Source organism: Dendrobates tinctorius, unplaced genomic scaffold (genome assembly GCF_039654945.1).
Source record: "Dendrobates tinctorius isolate UK_male_01 unplaced genomic scaffold, ASM3965494v1 ptg000019l, whole genome shotgun sequence".
Lineage (NCBI taxonomy): Eukaryota > Metazoa > Chordata > Amphibia > Anura > Dendrobatidae > Dendrobates > Dendrobates tinctorius.
Genome location: NW_027361687.1, coordinates 56,087,186 through 56,105,944, shown reverse-complemented (window position 1 = coordinate 56,105,944; position 18,759 = coordinate 56,087,186). Strand labels below are relative to the sequence as shown.

Sequence of the window (18,759 nt, the reverse complement as noted above, 5' to 3'; positions counted from 1 at the left end):
AATCCCCTGTACTTTCAGATTCGGCGGTCATGACATACAGCTCCTGCCACCCAGGACTCTGACGTCCCTTTCTCTCTATTAGCGCTTCACTCAGGGGTCTGCTATATGCAGTATTTTAGCTTCCCCAAAGCCTCTTCTCTCTGCTATCGTCCTTCCCCTCCTGTCAGATCAGCTCCCTGTCTTGAACTGACTGGATCTTCCAGAAAGATCTTTTTACCTCACGTTTAACTGTCTTGTCATTCCCTCACAGCTCCTTTCGTTTCCATGACAACCCCCTCAGCTCACTTCTAGCTGACTCACCAACCCCCTCTGCTGGCCAGAATTTATAAGGCGGCTCTCTTTTCTGACCTGAAGCAGGAATTGTGATTTAATCTATGTTACCTGGCATGGGTGTCCCCTTCTGCCTCCAAGCATGACTTCACCTCTTAGAGGGAGGCAATGTCACTGTGACAACCGGACTATGGGGTGTCACACTTGGATTGGCCGCGGGTCTTATGATCATAACCCTATAGCATCATATATGTCTATAAGGCTCTCAAGCTATAGTCAGCAGACTCACTACCAGTTCATACTTAGACTGTGTTTTATGCATATATTAATGGGGTCAAATAAATTAATTAGTAATAAACATTTATCAGCCATACCATTAAAGCTACTGGCAGGTAAATTAGCACATCAGGGGTACAATATATTAGGCAGCAAGTAAATAATAAGTTCTTGAAGAAGATGTTGGAAGCAGGAAATAACCACACCTCCAAAATTGAAGGTCTCGTGGAGTTTTTATGCTATCTAGTGGTAAGCTTATTAGTGCAAGTTCTTGTATATATTGGCTAGTACCTATGAGTCCACTGATGTGTTCACCAATGGGCATGTAAGCATAAGAATTTGATAATATAGCAACAGAAAAAAGGTGTTCTCATATTTTCTTTTCTATTGTATGGATGACCAGTTGGGTGTGTGTTGCTTAATTTCAGAAGAGGTGGCACCAAGATGCTGGGAAAAAAGGCACTGTAATGTTCTGGGCCATGTCTTGCTGGCAAACCTTGGGTAATGGCATTGATGTGGACATTATTTCAACATATGCTAAAGATGAGTGGATCGATCCATGGAGGATCGAGTTTCAGTCAAATTCCTTGAAATAAAGTTTCACAGGAATTTGAACACATTAGAGAGTGGTCTTATGTAATTTTTACTCTTCCCTGTGTGGGCATCCCAATTGTGTCCTACAGCCATGACATCTAGAGGATGATTATACCTTGTACAGTGGTGGTCAGTAGGTAGCCTGTCACAAATCAATTGTTCCCAGTGAAGCACAATTTGTACTGCAGAGTAATTTTCCATCTCCAGAGTCACTGAGTAAGTCTCTCTCTTCTGTAGTGTATAAGTTCTTATGATCAGCGTCATCATCTCTTTTCTGTAGAGCGTAAGCTCATATGATCAGCACGTTTCTCTCTCTCTCCTGTAGAGTGTAAGCTCTTATGGTCAGTGGGGGTCCTCTCCCTGTATACCTTCTATAGAGTGTAATCTTTTATTGTTAGTGAGGTCTTCACTCTCTCTTCTGTAGAATGTAAGCTCTTATGGTCAGTGGGGTCCTCTCATTCTCTTTTCTGTAGTGTAAGCTGTTATGATCAGCAGAGTCCGCTCCCTCCCTCCTGTACAGAGTAAACTTTTACAATCAGCGTGGTTCTTTTGCCTCTCTCCCATGTGTATTTTCAAAGCATACACAAGCCTTCCAGAATTAACATTCACACTAATTTTTTCAATGAAAATAAAAATTTTTGGGGGGAAAATTTGGCAAAGCTGGTGAATTTGAATTTCAAATGATCTGCTCATCTCTAACAGGTACCACTTACATAATTGTTTTTTGCGGACAGTTTACCCCCCATCATTTTTCTTTAGTGTCAGTGCCTCTTTCCATAGGAAAATGTGCTCCATAATATGTCAGAAAGTATCCAGGAAAGGTTTGAGTAATAAGACAAAAAAAATCAAGTGGACTACTTATCAAGTCGCCTCTAATGCATGGAGATTTCCCCTCACAACTTACAGGACTTGGATATGCCTCTAAGATCATGGAGATTGATGCCATAGTGTCATAGATCTTGTGTATCTGAGTGGTCTAGTGATGCTTCAGTGGCGCAAGGTTAAACTAAACAATTTTAGGCAGGTGGTGTTAATGCTATTGGTTGTCAATAGATGGAAGCATAGATAACTGCTAAATAAATGCTGTCAAATTTTTGAAAAGTATGAGATTTCGCAATGTAAGAAAATGTAAAGCAAGTTAAAGCATATACATGATAAAAAATAATGCACAATACTTAATTTTATTATATTCTTTTACCAGGCAATGGCTAATATTTATGGAACATCTAAATCAAACAACTCTAGTCCGCTTCATCCTCCTTGGTTTAACAGATGTACCTCACTTACAGTTTATATGTTTCTTTGCATTTTTATTGATGTATATGATCACAGTATTAGGAAATATTCTACTTATTATTGTTGTGACAATGACGCCAACGTTACATACTCCCATGTACTTTTTCCTCAGCAACCTCTCGGTTATAGACATTAGCTTCTCATGCACGATAGTCCCAAAGATATTGCTGAACACCTTGTCTATGGAAAAAGGTATCTCATTTCTTGAGTGTGCCATTCAGATGTACATTCATTTGGTTCTTGGTGCAACCGAGAGCCTGTTACTTGCCATCATGGCTTATGATAGATTCGTGGCCATCTGTAGGCCACTGCATTATAAGACCATCATGAATTATAGGTTTTGCATTTGCCTAGTAGCCATTTCATGGAGTGTTGGTTTCATGAATTCCTCAATACTTGTCCTCCCTACCTTGAACCTACCATTTTGTAGATCTAATCATATCAACCATTTTTTCTGCGAGATACCTCCTCTTCTCCAAATATCCTGCACAGACATTCGGCTCAATGAAGCATTGCTATATATTTCAGCTGGGACCATTGTGATGTCTCTGTTCATCTTCATATTAATTTCCTATATCCATATTGTAACAACTATATTGAAAATCTATTCTTTGACAGAAAGTTATAAGGTTTTCTCCACTTGTGCCTCTCACCTCACTGTTGTAACCCTCTACTACGGGACCATCATGTTTATATATTTGCGTCCTTACTCTACATATTATGAAAAAACGGATAAGATTGTTTCTCTTCTCTACACTACAGTGACTCCAATGCTGAACCCGTTCATCTACAGCATGAGGAACAAGGACTTCAAAGGCTCCATAAACCGTTTAAATAAGCTTTTATGTTTTGCTCGTCATAGCTAAATTTGACTTTTAAGTTTGAAAAGTGATAGACTTTCACCCAGACTAAATTTTTGACACAAAAGTCCCAACGAGATTGATATAACCTCATACAGTGGGGCAAAAAAGCATTTAGTCAGTCAGCAATAGTGCAAGTTCCACCACTTAAAAAGATGAGAGGCGTCTGTAATTTACATCATAGGTAGACCTCAACTATGGGAGACAAACTGAGAAAAAAAAATCCAGAAAATCACATTGTCTGTTTTTGTTTCATTTTATTTGCATATTATGGTGGAAAATAAGTATTTGGTCAGAAACAAGCAATCAAGATTTCTGGCTCTCACAGACCTGTAACTTCTTCTTTAAGATTCTCCTCTTTCCTCCACTCATTACCTGTAGTAATGGCACCTGTTTATACTTGTTATCAGTATAAAAAGACACCTGTGCACACCCTCAAACAGTCTGACTCCAAACTCCACTATGGTGAAGACCAAAGAGCTGTCAAAGGACACCAGAAACAAAATTGTAGCCCTGCACCAGGCTGGGAAGACTGAATCTGCAATAGCCAACCAGCTTGGAGTGAAGAAATCAACTGTGGGAGCAATAATTAGAAAATGGAAGACATACAAGACCACTGATAATCTCCCTCGATCTGGTGCTCCACGCAAAATCCCACCCCGTGGGGTCAGAATGATCACAAGAACGGTGAGCAAAAATCCCAGAACCACGCGGGGGGACCTAGTGAATGAACTGCAGAGAGCTGGGACCAATGTAACAAGGCCTACCATAAGTAACACACTACGCCACCATGGACTAAGATCCTGCAGTGCCAGACGTGTCCCACTGCTTAAGCCTGTACATGTCCGGGCCCATCTGAAGTTTGCTAGAGAGCATTTGGATGATCCAGAGGAGTTTTGGGAGAATGTCCTATGGCCTGATGAAACCAAACTGGAACTGTTTGGTAGAAACACAACTTGTCGTGTTTGGAGGAAAAAGAATACTGAGTTGCATCCATCAAACACCATACCTACTGTAAAGCATGGTGGTGGAAACATCATGCTTTGGGGCTGTTTCTCTGCAAAGGGGCCAGGACGACTGATCCGGGTACATGAAAGAATGAATGGGGCCATGTATCGTGAGATTTTGAGTGCAAACCTCCTTCCATCAGCAAGGGCATTGAAGATGAAACGTGGCTGGGTCTTTCAACATGACAATGATCCAAAGCACACTGCCAGGACAACGAAGGAGTGGCTTCGTAAGAAGCATTTCAAGGTCCTGGAGTGGCCTAGCCAGTCTCCAGATCTCAACCCTATAGAAAACCTTTGGAGGGAGTTGAAAGTCCGTGTTGCCAAGCGAAAAGCCAAAAACATCACTGCTCTAGAGGAGATCTGCATGGAGGAATGGGCCAACATACCAACAACAGTGTGTGGCAACCTTGTGAAGACTTACAGAAAACGTTTGTCCTCTGTCATTGCCAACAAAGGATATATCACAAAGTATTGAGATGAAATTTTGTTTCTGACCAAATACTTATTTTCCACCATAATATGCAAATAAAATGAAACAAAAACAGACAATGTGATTTTCTGGATTTTTTTTTCTCAGTTTGTCTCCCATAGTTGAGGTCTACCTATGATGTAAATTACAGACGCCTCTCATCTTTTTAAGTGGTGGAACTTGCACTATTGCTGACTGACTAAATACTTTTTTGCCCCACTGTATATACATATTTAACAAAATCCTTCCTCAGTAGATTGGAGGGATAAAGAGGGAAAAAAGCATGAAAATTACAATATTTTATTAGAAATCAGTTTCAAATTAATTCACTAGACTGTAAACAATAGGGTATTTCAAATAAAAGTAGCAAGGTGCAAATTATCAAATAGCTGGAGACCTTTACAGTACTATGAGAACTGGAGACACAAAGGGCAAAATAACCCCTGTAAAAGGAACTGTAAGAAAAAGTGCAATGTGCTGTAGTGGCAATGGCAGAAAGCTGGGATTGATTCCTCAGAAAAAGAGCACAGTTCTTTTAAGAGCAAGAGTGTCTTAGAGTGCTGAGACTAATATCATCAAAGCCACGTGGCTATGAACCGACACAATGCTGCAAAATATTATTTGAAATAAGGCCTATTGTTTAAAGTCTGGTGAATTAATTTTAAACTGATTTCTAACAAAATATTGTAAATGTTGAAATTTTAATTTTCAGGTTTTCATACAGACTAGTAAGGAGCCTCAAGATGAACCAAATAATGGTAGATCAAACTGCTTATAGCATACTGAGTAAGCGCATGAGCAAATCTGTCAAAAGTCAAATTTCGAAGTTCGCTCGAATTTGGCCAAGAATCTATTTGCATCAAATATATTCCTCGAGAATAAAATGTCTTATTAATGTTGTTACCAAAATGCATAATAAATGTAGAGTGAGCAATATAAAGAAAATAATACTCGATGTAACTGTCTTTGGTAAGGACTGTCCCTGGAACTGGGACAAGTGTTGAGCATTCCGATACTGCAAATATCGGGTATCGGCCAATATTCGCGGTATCGGAATTCCGATACTTTTTGCATATCGAATACCGGAATCGGAAGTTCCTATAATGCTATGAGCCAGTTTGATTTGATTCAGCCAATGAGGAATCCTAAGGCTAGTTTCACACTTGCTTTTTTTTGCAGCGCGTTTTTCCCGCAAAAAAACGCATTGAAAAAACGCATACATAAGCATACAACTGCTGCGTTTTTTTCAAGCATTTTTATGAGCATGCATGAAAAAAACGCAGCGTTTTTATGCGTTTGTATGCGTTTTTAGCGCGTTTTTACCGCGTTTGCGTTTTTTTCCAACATTTTTAGGTGGCCCCTCACACTACCCAAACCATGACTTTACTAACCCTAACCCTGACCCTAACCCTAACCCTAACCCTGACCCTAACCCTAACCCTAACCCTGACCCTAACCCTTAACCAAATCATACTTAACCCTAACCCAAACCCTAAACCCTAACTAACCCTAACCCTAACCCTGACCCTAACCCTAACCCTAACCCTGACCCTAACCCTAACCCTAACCCTAACCCTGACCCTAACCCTAACCCTAACCCTGACCCTAACCCTTAACAAAACCATACTTAACCCTAACCCTGACCCTAACCCTAACCCTAACCCTAACCCTGACCCTAACCCTTAACCAAACCATACTTAACCCTAATCCTGACCCTAACCCTGACCCTAACCCTAACCCTAACCCTAACCCTGACCCTAACCCTTAACAAAACCATACTTAACCCTAATCCTGACCCTAACCCTGACCCTAATCCTTAACAAAACCATACTTAACCCTAATCCTGACCCTAACCCTGACCCTAACCCTAACCCTAACCCTAACCCTGACCCTAACCCTAACCCTAACCCTAACCCTGACCCTAACCCTTAACAAAACCATACTTAACCCTAATCCTGACCCTAACCCTGTCCCTAATCCTTAACAAAACCATACTTAACCCTAATCCTGACCCTAACCCTGACCCTAACCCTAACCCTAACCCTGACCCTAACCCTAACCCTAACCCTAACCCTGACCCTAACCCTTAACAAAACCATACTTAACCCTAATCCTGACCCTAACCATGACCCTAATCCTTAACAAAACCATACTTAACCCTAACCCTGACCCTAACCCTAACCCTAACCCTGACCCTGACCATAACCCTAACCCTAAACCCCCTTAACTAACCCTAACTCTAACCCAAACCCCTAAATTCCATGGTTTAAAAAAAAAAACGCATATGCAAAAAAACGCATACATGAGCATGCCAGTGCGCACATATGCGCATCCATAGGCTATAATGGCCATTTTTAGCGCAAAACGTGCGCATATGTGCGCATGCGCTTTTTTGCAGGGCCAAAAAATGCAACATGCTGCGTCTGGAAAATCCCAACGCACACCCCAAAAAAACGCAGCGCATGAAAATCGCATACATGCGCTGACCAGTGCGCAGGTATGCGCACCCATGTTAAGTATAGGGGAAAAAACGCATGCGCAGGTGTGCGTTTTTTTCCAGCGCTAAAAAACGCAAATGTGAAACCAGCCTTAGAAGTGTGGGCACATCCTGTTAGGCATGTAGGCATGTTAACTAATGGCATGACTGTGATTGGCTGTTGAAATGATGTCATGATGCACTATAAAAGCCGCTGCCGCCATTTTGGGTTCACTGTGCTGTGAATTCAGTTAGGGACAGGACGCTACTGTTCTGACTTTGAAGGACAGTTAGAGATAGCGATTTGGTATATTGTGCTTTACCCAGGCTACATTAGCAACCACTGTGTGAAGCTTTCTTTTGCCTTGCAGCGCTGTTGACAGCTGTCTGCAAGGTCTGTGTGTGCGAGTGCAGCTCAAGCTGTAGTGTGTTCTGCAGCCACCTCTGGTTGTAGTCTACTCAGCGTGCATCACTGCCTCATACATAGTCCTTTTTTTGTTTTATTGATGCTCATTTTTCCTGATTTCTCCTATTAATGTGCTTCCATCCGAATCCATCTACATTGGTTGCAAACACTATATAGGAGTAGATAGCGGAGCCTTTCTGCAGCCTTTCAGTGCTAGTGCACAGTTCTCTGCACTGTTCACGGCTGTCTGTGAGGTCTGTGTGTGTGAGTGTAGCTCACGCTGTAGTGTGTTCTGCAGCCACCTCTGGTTGTAGTCCACTCAGCGTGCGTCACTGCCTCATACATTGTCCTTTTTTGCTGTAGTGCTGCTCATTTTTCCTGAATTTCTCCTATTAGTGTGCTTCCATCCATATCCAGCTAGATTGGTTGCAAACACTATATAGGAGTAGATAGAGGAGCCTTTCTGCTGGTTTTTGCCCTGCAGCCCCAGCCAGATTAGTATTAGCCTATTTTTTTGAGCCTCATCTATTGCATTGTAGATTACCTTACTGCATTATAATCTCTACAAAAAGTTTGTGATACTATCGCTTTTACATCTTTGGTCACATCCTTTTTTTGTGAAAAAAAACACGTAAATAAAGTTCACCAAACACTCCACTTTACAGTTGTGTAGGCCACATTAGCTCATATTAAAGTGTAGTCCACACTTTATAAAATTAGTGTTTCTTATACCTGTTAGCAGCTGTTCAGGAATAAGCACACTAAGCCCTTAGTACTTTTCTGCCTATCTTTATCAGTCTACCAAGATGAAGAACATGCAAAACAGGAGGGAGAGGGAGGGGGCAGACTCGGTTGCCTGTAGCCTCCACTTCGGCACCCATTAGGAGCATTCCTCTTCCAAAAGCCAAAACGGGAGCTCCCAGGACTTGCAGTGCGTGGTCCTTTTTTGACACAGTTGCAGATGACATTTGCTTTGTCAAATGCAAGCTGTGTAATCAGAAAGTCAAAAGAGGGGAAAGTGTCAGCAACCTCAATACCACAAATATGTGGAAACATGTGCGGACCAAGCACGTGGTGGAGTTACAAAGACACACTGAAGACATAGGCCAACCTACAGCACCACCTACCACCTCTTCAGCTCGTGTTGTAGCCTCTTCCTCCAGCTCACACACAGCTGATTTGACTTCCTCACAGGATCGCCATGGAAGAACCTCTGGCACTGTGGTACAGAGACCCAGTGTGTAACGTCCGTCTGCGGTTCTGGGCTGCAGCCAGGCAACACCCCGAGAAACACTGATACCCTTTACCCCTATACAGGGATCTGGATTTACAACAGAGCCCAGGAGGTACTGTCTGAATAGGAGCAGCGGCCAGAGCAGGACGGTCGTCAAAGTGAAGTACAAAAACGGCAGGCAATAGCAGAGTCAATTTCAGGCCAAGGTCAGAGTCAAAAACCAGGAGGGCAGCAGAGGTACAGAATCGTTAGGAAGTAGCAGAGTCAGAATATCCAGGCCAAGGTCACAAACCAGGAGAGTAGCAGAAGTACAGAATCGTCAGGCAAAAGAGGGGTCAGAAATCCAGGCTGAGGTCAGAGTCAAACAGAAATCAATCACTAAGTAACACACAGGGGAACCAAGAATATATCCGGCGGCTTGCAAGACCAGTCCCAAGGTATTTGAGGGATCAGGTCATCCCTCACAGGTTCCTGGACTGGTGATGTCATTAGGGCCGCCCCCAGGACCAAGCCAGATGGAGTTGCAGTAACCCCCTGATGACTGACAGAGGGGCGGAGCCTGCGCCCACCAGATGCCTGCGCAGGAGCCACTTCTCTGTCACCACCATAACTCACGGGCGGACCACGGCGCCTCCCAGTGGCCGAGGCAGGAACAGCCGTCCCCGAGTCTGACAGTGAAGTGGCGGTCTGGCGCCTCCTAGTGGCCGTGACCGGAACAGCAGGCCTCGAATCCAACGGTGACGTGACAGACCGGCGCCTCCTAGTGGCTAAAGCTGGGACCATAGGCCCTGAGTCTGACGGCGATGTAATAGAACCACGGCGCCTCCCAGTGGCCGAGGCAGGAACAGCCGTCCCCGAGTCTGACGGCGAAGTGGCGGCCCGGCGCCTCCTAGTGGCTGCGACCGGAACAGCAGGCCCCAAATCTGACGGAGACGTGACACAGTGTAATTCTACCCACAGCACCATGTTCCCTGTCATCCTCACACTTCCAGGCCACTCTACAGCCATCGGTAGCACAGGCATGGGAGAAAAGGCGGCCATACTCGGCAAACCATCCCCGAGCACAGGCTCTGAATGCTGGCATTGCAAAACTACTGTCCCTTGAAATGCTCTCATTCAGGCTGGTGGAGACTGACACCTTCCGTAACTTCATGGCATTGGCAGTCCCACAATACAATGTGCCCAGCCGCTTTTATTTCAGCAGGCAAGCCATCCCTGCCCTGCAAAAGCATGTGGAGGGAAAAATTAAACATGCGCTACTAAACGCATCAGTAGCAAGGTCCACCTGACCACCGATGCGTGGACCAGTAACAATGGACAGGGATGATACCTTTCCCTCACTGTCCATTGGGTAAATGTTGTGGAGTCGGGTACAGATCTTGAGAGTGGCGCTGTACGTGTTCTGCCAACTCCAAGGATAGCAGGAATCCAGTCTGTACACATTGACTCCTCCTCATACTCCAGTTCCTCTGAATCAGCGCTGCAGGAGCCGTCACGGTCTACTTCCACATGGACCCGTGAACGCTTACCTGTTACGACCGATATGAGCACAGCCGTGGCCAAACATCAACAGGCCGTACTGAAATTAATTTCTTTGGGGAATCGAAGCCACACAGCGCAGGAGCTCTGGAATGCCATCAACCAGGAGAGCAACGTGTGGTTTGTGCCAGTGAATCTCCAGCCAGGCTTGGTAGTGTGTGACAATGGCCGAAATCTGGTGGCAGCTCTGGGCCTAGGCAACCTCGCTCACATCCCATGTCTGGCACACATGCTCAACCTGGTCATGCAGAGTTTTTTGAGGGACTACCCGGGCCTTGATGCACTGCTGCACAAGGTCCGCATAGAGTGCGCTCACTTGTGGCATTCCAGCATGGCAAGATCGCGCATTGCAGCTCTGCAGCGCCGATTCCGCCTTCCGGAACATCGCATCATATGTGACCTACCCACCAGGTGGAATTCAACGTTACATATGTTGGAGCGGTTGTGTGAGCAGCAGGCAGCAGTAATGGAGTATCAGCTGCATCAGGCGCAATCAAGTCGCATTGTGCGCCGTTCACACTTCACCACCACTGAGTGGGCCTCTATGAAGGACATCTGCCACGTTTTGCGTGCCTTCGATGATTCCACGTGGATGGCGAGTGCAGATGATGCACTAGTCAGCATGACTGTACCCCTTATCTGCCTGCTTCAAAAAACACTGCAAGCACTAAGGGAGGAAGTTTTGGAAGAGGTGGAGGATGAGGAGTCACAAATGCCATCTGCTTCTGGACAGTCTGCGCAACGTGGTTCCTCACAAAGGCCTAGGTAGGGGGCACTGTGTGAGGAGGATGAGGAGGAGTCAATGGAGAAGGAAGACATCTTTCCAGAGGAGGGAGGTACACAATGCTCTAGTAGTCAGTATGTAGAGCGAGGGTGGGGTGATGCAGAGCAGGCAGAGATGACACCTCAAGCAGGGGACAGCGTTTCTGGGCCAGTTGGGAGTCTGCAGCACATGGTTGATTTAATGCTGCAGTGCCTGAGAAACGACCGCCGCATCGCCCACATTCTCAACACGGCTGATAATTCGGTGTACACCCTCCTAGATCCTCGCTACCGGGACAACTTACAAAGCCTCATAACACCGTTGAACCGGGAGTGTAAAATGCGGGAGTACCAAGACACACTTGTGCATTCCATCATGTTCTCCATTCCACCCGAGAGCAGTGCTACTAGTGCTTTACAAAGCAGCTCTGTGCGTCGAGGCAGTGGAGGAAGCTCTGCACAAAGAGGGAGCAGAAGCAGCGCCTCAGCACAAGGCAAGACCAGCATGGCCCAAATGTGGCAAAGTTTTGTGTCCCCGCCTCAAATATCTACACCATCACAGACGGCTCCAGTCAGCAGGAGGCAACGTTTCCGTCAGATGGTGACAAACTACATGTCTTGCCATCTGAGTGTACTCCCAGACGGCTCTTCCACCTTCAAGTTTTGGGTCTCTAAGCTGGATACATGGCCAGAACTTAGCCAGTATGCATTGGAGGTGCTGGCTTGCCCTGCTGCTAGGGTGTTATCGGAATGTGTCTTTAGTGCCGCAGGTGGTGTACTAACAGACCGTCGCATGCGACTATCCTCCGATAACGTTGACCAGCTTACTTTTCTGAAAATGAACAAGGCCTGGATCTCGCCGGAATTTGCCAGTCCTCTTCCAGATTAAATAATTGGTTGGCAACAGTATCCAGGTCTCCTGTTGTGTTCATGTTTCTACCACCTGAACTGTAATCCCTGTGCTCCAACACCACCAGTTGCTGCTCAGAAGTGCCATCTGCACAGAGAAAAACACTAGCTCCTTTGTTAGTGGGGTTCAGTAATGCCAGCTGCTCCCCTGCTGTGTGTCCGGCAATGTCTCCTGCTCCCTCCACATTCACACTACATCAAATATTAAATTTGCTCCAATTAGGCCTCAGCCTACACCCTGATTGACCCTGGGCTCCAACACCGCCAGTTGCAGCTCAGAAGTGCCGTCTGCACAGAGAAAAACACTTGCTCCTGTGTTAGTGGGGTTCAGTAACGCCAGCTGCTCCCCTGCTGTGTGTCCGGCAATGTCTCCTGCTCCCTCCACATTCACACTACATCAGATATTAAACTTGCTCCAATTAGGCCTCAGCCTACACCCTGATTGACCCTGGGCTCCAACACCGCTAGTTGCTGCTCAGAAGTGCCATCTGCACATAGAAAAACACTTGCTCCTGTGTTAGTGGGGTTCAGTAATGCCAGCTGCTCCCCTGCTGTGTGTCCGGCAATGTCTCCTGCTCCCTCCACATTCACACTACATCAGATATTAAACTTGCTCCAATTAGGCCTCAGCCTACACCCTGATTGACTGTGGGCTCCAACACCGCCAGTTGCTGCTCAGAAGTGCCGTCTGTAGGACTGTGGGTTTCGGTAACTGCGGCCGGCTCGCGGCCTTGCAACATTATTTTTCATGGGTACCTTCTGCTACCCATCCGGATTCCAGTACCGTCACCTGGTTCTTGGCAGTGCCTTTGGCTTAGGTGCCTCCTTCTCGGTATCCATGTGCCAGCAACATCTGCTGGTCCTTGGTAGTGCTTTCTGGCACAGGTAGCTCCTGCTTAGTAACCGGGTTCCAGTACCATCAGCCGGTCCTCGGTAGTGCCATTGTCTCTTGTTCCTTCTGCTGCCCCTCCGGGTTCCAGCACCATCAGCTGGTCCTCGGTACTTCCATTGGCTCTTGTAGCTTCTGCTACGCATCCAGGTTCCAGCACCGTCAGCTGGTTCTCGGCAGTATCTTTGGCACGGGTACTCCCTCCTGCACAGCCTGGTACCAGCACGCCAGCTGTTTCCGGGTAGTGTCAACGTCACTTTGCCACCAATATGTTGTCCTGTCATGTTGCGGTCGGGTTAGCGACTCTATGGTGCCTGCAGTTTAAGTGCTTCCTATGTGGGCTGCGGGATCTGGCAATAAAGGCTGGTTCCGTAGTGACAATAAGACAATCACCTTCTGTAGGACTGTGGGTTTCGGTAACTGCGTCCGGCTCGCGGCCTTGCAACTTTGATTTTCATGGGTACCTTCTGCTACCCATCCGGGTTCCAGAACCGTCAGCTGGTTCTCAGCAGTGCCTTTGGCTTAGGTACCTCCTTCTCGGTATCCAAGTGCCAGCAGCGTCGGCTTGTCCTTGGTAGTGCTTTCTAGCACAGGTACCTCCTGCTTAGTAACCGGGTTCCAGTACCATCAGCTGGTTTCGGTAGTGCCATTGGCTCTTGTTCCTTCTGCTGCCCCTCCTGGGTTCCAGCACCATCAGCTGGTCCTCGGTAGTTCCATTGGCTCTTGTAGCTTCTGCTACATTTCCAAGTTCAAGCTTTTTGAAATGGTTCTTGGTAATCACTCTGGATCTCCCTGACGACAACCCTGAAGGCGACGACCCTGAAGACCACCCCGAAGAAGATGATGACCCCGAAGACGATGACCCTGAAGACGTCGACCCTGAAGACCACCCCGAAGAAGACGACGACCCCAAAGATGACGACTCTGAAGATGACAACCCTGAAGACCACCCCAAAGAAGACCAAAAAGATGACCCTGAAGAAGATGACCAAGAGGACAAAGAACATGAAGACAGCCACCAAGCTACAGAACAACAAGAGACAGAAGACCAAGAAGCAGAAGAGCAAAAAGCAGAAGAACATTAAGCATAAGACTAAAAATCAGAGCAAAAGATATTATCTAAATTATAAGCAGAAGAAGACTATGCAGTGTATGGGGGTAGTCCGTTCCTCCTCGTGGTGCCCCTGAAAAATGCCTGCTGCTGCAGGCCAAACTGAACGCGGACAAATCCTGTTGTAAATCTTTTGTGACAGGTAGAACGGAAGGTGTAATCTTCAAACTTTTATAGATAACAACTACAGGAATGCCTGTCTCAAATAAGAATATGATGAAGAAGAATAGAAAGAAGATGAAGAAGTAGAATATGAAGAAGAATAATAGTTGAATAAGAAGAATATGAAGAATGTAAAAAAAAAGAATAATAGGAAGAAGGTGAAGAAGAAGAAGAAGATGAATAAGGTGAAGAAGATGTTGATGAAAAATATGATGCTGCTGAGGATCATGAAGGAGAAAGTTTGGGAGAAGTAAAAAAGAAGGTGAAGAGCATGGAATTAGTGAAACATACATATCTGACAAAATATAAAAATGGTTAACATAGTCAATATCTTTGTAACTCCGAACGTCTTAAAAAAAATTTATTCCTGCTATTCCATTTGATTGGGCTAAACCTTTATGCCTTTAATGTCTCCTCCACCTCCCCCAATACATTCTACATTATTCTTAGTTGTTTTCCTTCATGTAGAATTAATCTTCAAGGAAAGAAAGGGTTTATTTTAATTCTGATATTTCTGTCCCAATGACTTGCATTGGTTTCCGGTATCGGAATCGGCGATATCCGATACGTTTTGGGTATCGGTCCGATCCAATCCGATCTGATATTTCCCGATATCGGAAGGTATCGCTCAACACTAACTGGGACCCTAACTATCCCTATCCCTGGTTACTCTTGAAGGTACAGAGGAACAAGTCTCCAACCTTACTATTCTCCTATCAAACCCTGATCTGTTCCATGTTAGGTTTAACAATATGAAATGTTCACTATTTGCCTGCTCCTGGCCCAATGGATATTGATCAGTGTGCACTAAAGAAATCACACCAGAGACACCGTCGGATGTAACCTCTCTTTGATTAATCTATAGCACAGTACCAAGGGGAAGAGAGTCAACTCTAAAATGGGAATGTTCGGATGTATTCCATTGGTTAGTGGGTTGGGCTGTAATCTAGTCCGTGGGCGGATCCATGAGGTCTTCAGGTTGGGTTGGTCCATGAGGTCATCAGAGTGGGCGTCGTTGTGAGCGGATCCATGAGGTCATCAGGGTAGGAGTCCCCCCTAAATACTTTATTAACCTTTTTTCTTTATCCTACTGTGGTTCCCTAACCTATCAATGTTAAGTGTCACTATGACATCAGAGGTGTCATGACAATACAGATGCTATAGACACCAGAGAATGTGTGACCAATTATGGGTATATCAGGAGGTATATAGGAGCGGGCTACCCACGTCCTCGGGACTTTCCTATCTGCTAGGTCCATTATTCTCCTATCTCCCATCACCATGGTTGCAAAGAATACACATATGACTAACCCTGATGTGCACATCCTAGATCTGACCATTTCATCCGGGAGGGGGGAAGTGGAGACTTCACCAGTTTGAGACAAGTTTTCCCTTGTGGAAAACCTCCCTTTGTAGCTGGACTTTGACAAGCAGGTCAGATCTTGCTCTGTCCCTACCTGTCTGACAAGTTTACAGTGTGAGAGATGGATCCAGGAGGCGCTCAGCAATCCTGAAAAGAAATTAACACGACAAGCAACATTATGTAGAAGGCTCTAATGGAGACATGAACTTCTTGCAGTAAGAGGCGTGTATCCACGTCGGTCTTCATTCAAGTTTGACCGAAGTAGGAGTTGTCAAAAGCACCTGGTAGGGACCCTCAAATCTCAACTCCAGGGATGTCTTTCTGATGAACTTCTTTACCAGCATGTAGTCACAAGGTTGGAAAGTATGAGTACCTTCACTGGAATCTGGATCTGGAATGGATGATAAAACTCGTGCATGTGTTAGTGACAGTTCTTTAGTAAGGGCAATGACATAATTTACAAGAGTATCGCTTCCTAAATCTAGCTGTTGTGGAAAAAAATTGACCCAACCTTGGACTCCCCCCAAAAAGAATCTCGTATGGTGTGAGTTTAGTGGGAGCCCTTGGAGTGTTTCTGACTGAGTATAAGGCAATGAACAAAATGTCTGTCCAAGGAAGTCTGACCTCCTGCCAGGCTTCCAGTATTTTATTTTACAAGGTGGCTGTAACGCCGGTATATTTGTATCTTGTTTCCCCAGCGTTACTCTGCTTGTCTCTGCATTAACCCTTTGCTCCTTTCCCCCTAATTAGCAGGGATACTGTTGTCTGTTACCTTTATGGATGCTGCTCAGTTCCCTGCTCTGCTGCGTAGCCGTACATGCGTGTGTGGCTCCGCTGCTCTGTATGACCACCTGCTGGTGCGGTCTCTGGCTACCACTGTGGAAAGCTATCCATGGGTTCTTAGGTCCGCTGCACTGTGCATGGCTTACTACGTGTGTTCAGGCTTGCAGCTCTCGCCAGGTGTCCTTTGCAATCCTGATTATTGTCTAGCTGTGCTTAGGGTGCGCGCGGCCACACCTCCCCTGCTTTTATGAGGAATGGGTGTGTGCTACAATTGCTGCTCCAGCCTATTGCTATGAGGCAGCTCCTATATAAAAGTTCCCTGCCTTGTGGGGCGTTGCCAGAGCTCCACCTGGTGCCCTGATGTCCAGATGTCCTACTTGTGACCTGTTGTCCTGATGTCCAGTCCGTGTTCCTGATGTCCAGTCCGTGTTCCTGATGTCCTGCTTGAGTCCTGATGTGTCTCGATGTCCGGTCCATGGTCCTGGTTGTCCAGCCCATGCCCAGATGTCTGGTCCGTGGTCCTGGTGGTCCAGCCTGTGTTCCAGAGTTGGTCCCGCCTGTGTTCCTGGGGAGTCCCCAGCCTTGTTTCCAGGTGACGGCTCTGCCTGGATCCAAGCAGCCGATGACCTGTGTTGCCATGCTGGAGTTCCTGTTCCTGTCCTGCCTTTGTCCCGATGTTCCGCTGGTTCCCCGAGGTCCCCCTGTGATGACGTCTGTCCTGGATCTGTGTCTGATGTTCCCCTGCTGAGCCTATGCTACGCCTGAGGCCTGAGAAAGAGTCCATCCTAGTATGCCTGTGCCAGATGACCCTGGACTGCACCAACCCGTGATGACCCCTGCCATCGTCTGAAGTCTGTCTGAGGTCGGTGTCTGATGTTCTCCTGCTGAGCCTGTGCTACGCCTGAGGCCTGAGAGAGAGGCCACCCTAGCATGTCCGTGCCTGAGGTACTGAGAAAGCCGCCTCCCTGCAGGACCCCGAAGGCCCCCGTGGCCATACTGTATCCGGGGGTCTGCAGGATCCCTGCGTGATTCTTCCCTATGCCCCCGGTGCACTGCGATCATGTTTGCTTCTGGACCCGTAGAAGCGTTTCTTGACGCAAAACGATCGTCGTTCACTTCCCTCCCCATTGTCTTCCCTTACCTGTTTGTCCCATGAACTGTGTCCTTATACCATGCATGGTTGAATAAAGGACTACATTTTAATACAGCTTACAGGTGAGTGCCGCATTTTATTCTATTTTTTCTGAAAATAATTAACCCAAAACAAAAATGTTCATGTTCCTCCACCACTTGGGCTATGTTCACACATAGCATTTTTTATGTGTTTTTCAACTTTAGTATTGCTTTCAACCAATACAAATGCATTCACTGGGAAATGTCATTGTAACATTTAACAATCTTAGCTGGCCATGTGGTGTGTGACACATCATCAGACACATCTTATTTCATTTATGAAGGAAGGACACTTAAAGTCACAAAGCCAATTTTTATAGGGCCATCAGGCGGCATTAATATTCTTAAAGGGTCATTATTAAACAGTGGGTCTCCTATACTGTTATTGCCTATGCAGTGAGTGGCTGGGCTGCCAAAAATTGCGATGCACCCCAATACCCCTTTCATGTGATGTACAGAAGGGCCTGCTGAAAAAATGTTCCCATTATAAGAAAGTGGGTCTCCCATAGTATTTGCCTATGCATTGAATGCAAGGCCTGCCTTGCCCCAAAGTTACACTCACCCCAATAACCCTTGGAACAGACGTCCTGGATGGCCCAGGAAACCAAAGTCCCCTTTATTTTTAATTTGGTACTGCCATACTGTTAGCCTATGCAATGAATGCAAGGCCTGCCCTGCCACAAAGTCACATGCACCCCAATAAGCCTTTGAACCCACGTACTGGATGGCCACATGCAACCATAGTTCCCAGTATTCATTTAGTACTCCCATACTGTTTTGCTTATGCATTGAAAGCAAGGCCTGCCCTGCCTCAAAGTCACATGCACCCCAATAAGCTTTTGAACCCACATACTGGATGGCCACAGGAAAAACAAGTTCACATAATTCATTTGGTACTGCCATACTACTTGCTTATGCATTAAATGCAAAGCCTGCCCTGCACAAAAATCACACGCACCCCAATAAGCCTTTGAAGCCATGTACTGGATGGCCACATGCAACCATAATTCCAGTATTCACTTATTACTCCCACACTGTTTGCTTATGCATTGAAAGCAAGGTGTGCTCTGCACCAAATTCACACACACCCCAATAACCCTTTCAACAGACGTACTTGAGGGCTTCATGACAAAAAATGTTCCTATTAGAAGAAAGTGTTTGACTACAGTTTGACTAT

General features: G+C 45.9%; 1 protein-coding gene across 1 annotated transcript; it reads left to right on the top strand.

The window, feature by feature from the left end:
* The first annotated feature begins 2,321 nt into the window (after positions 1-2,321).
* LOC141082647 (olfactory receptor 1f45-like) lies at positions 2,322-3,302 on the top strand. The gene has a single exon (XM_073566597.1). It carries the CDS (start codon positions 2,358-2,360, stop codon positions 3,300-3,302), a length of 945 nt encoding a protein of 314 aa, XP_073422698.1. The 5' UTR covers positions 2,322-2,357.
* The last annotated feature ends 15,457 nt before the right edge of the window (positions 3,303-18,759 follow it).

What these genes read in the sequence shown, in the direction of transcription:
- LOC141082647 (XM_073566597.1), top strand. Translation starts at nt 2,358, where the DNA reads ATGGAACATCTAAATCAAACAACTCTAGTCCGCTTCATCCTCCTTGGT.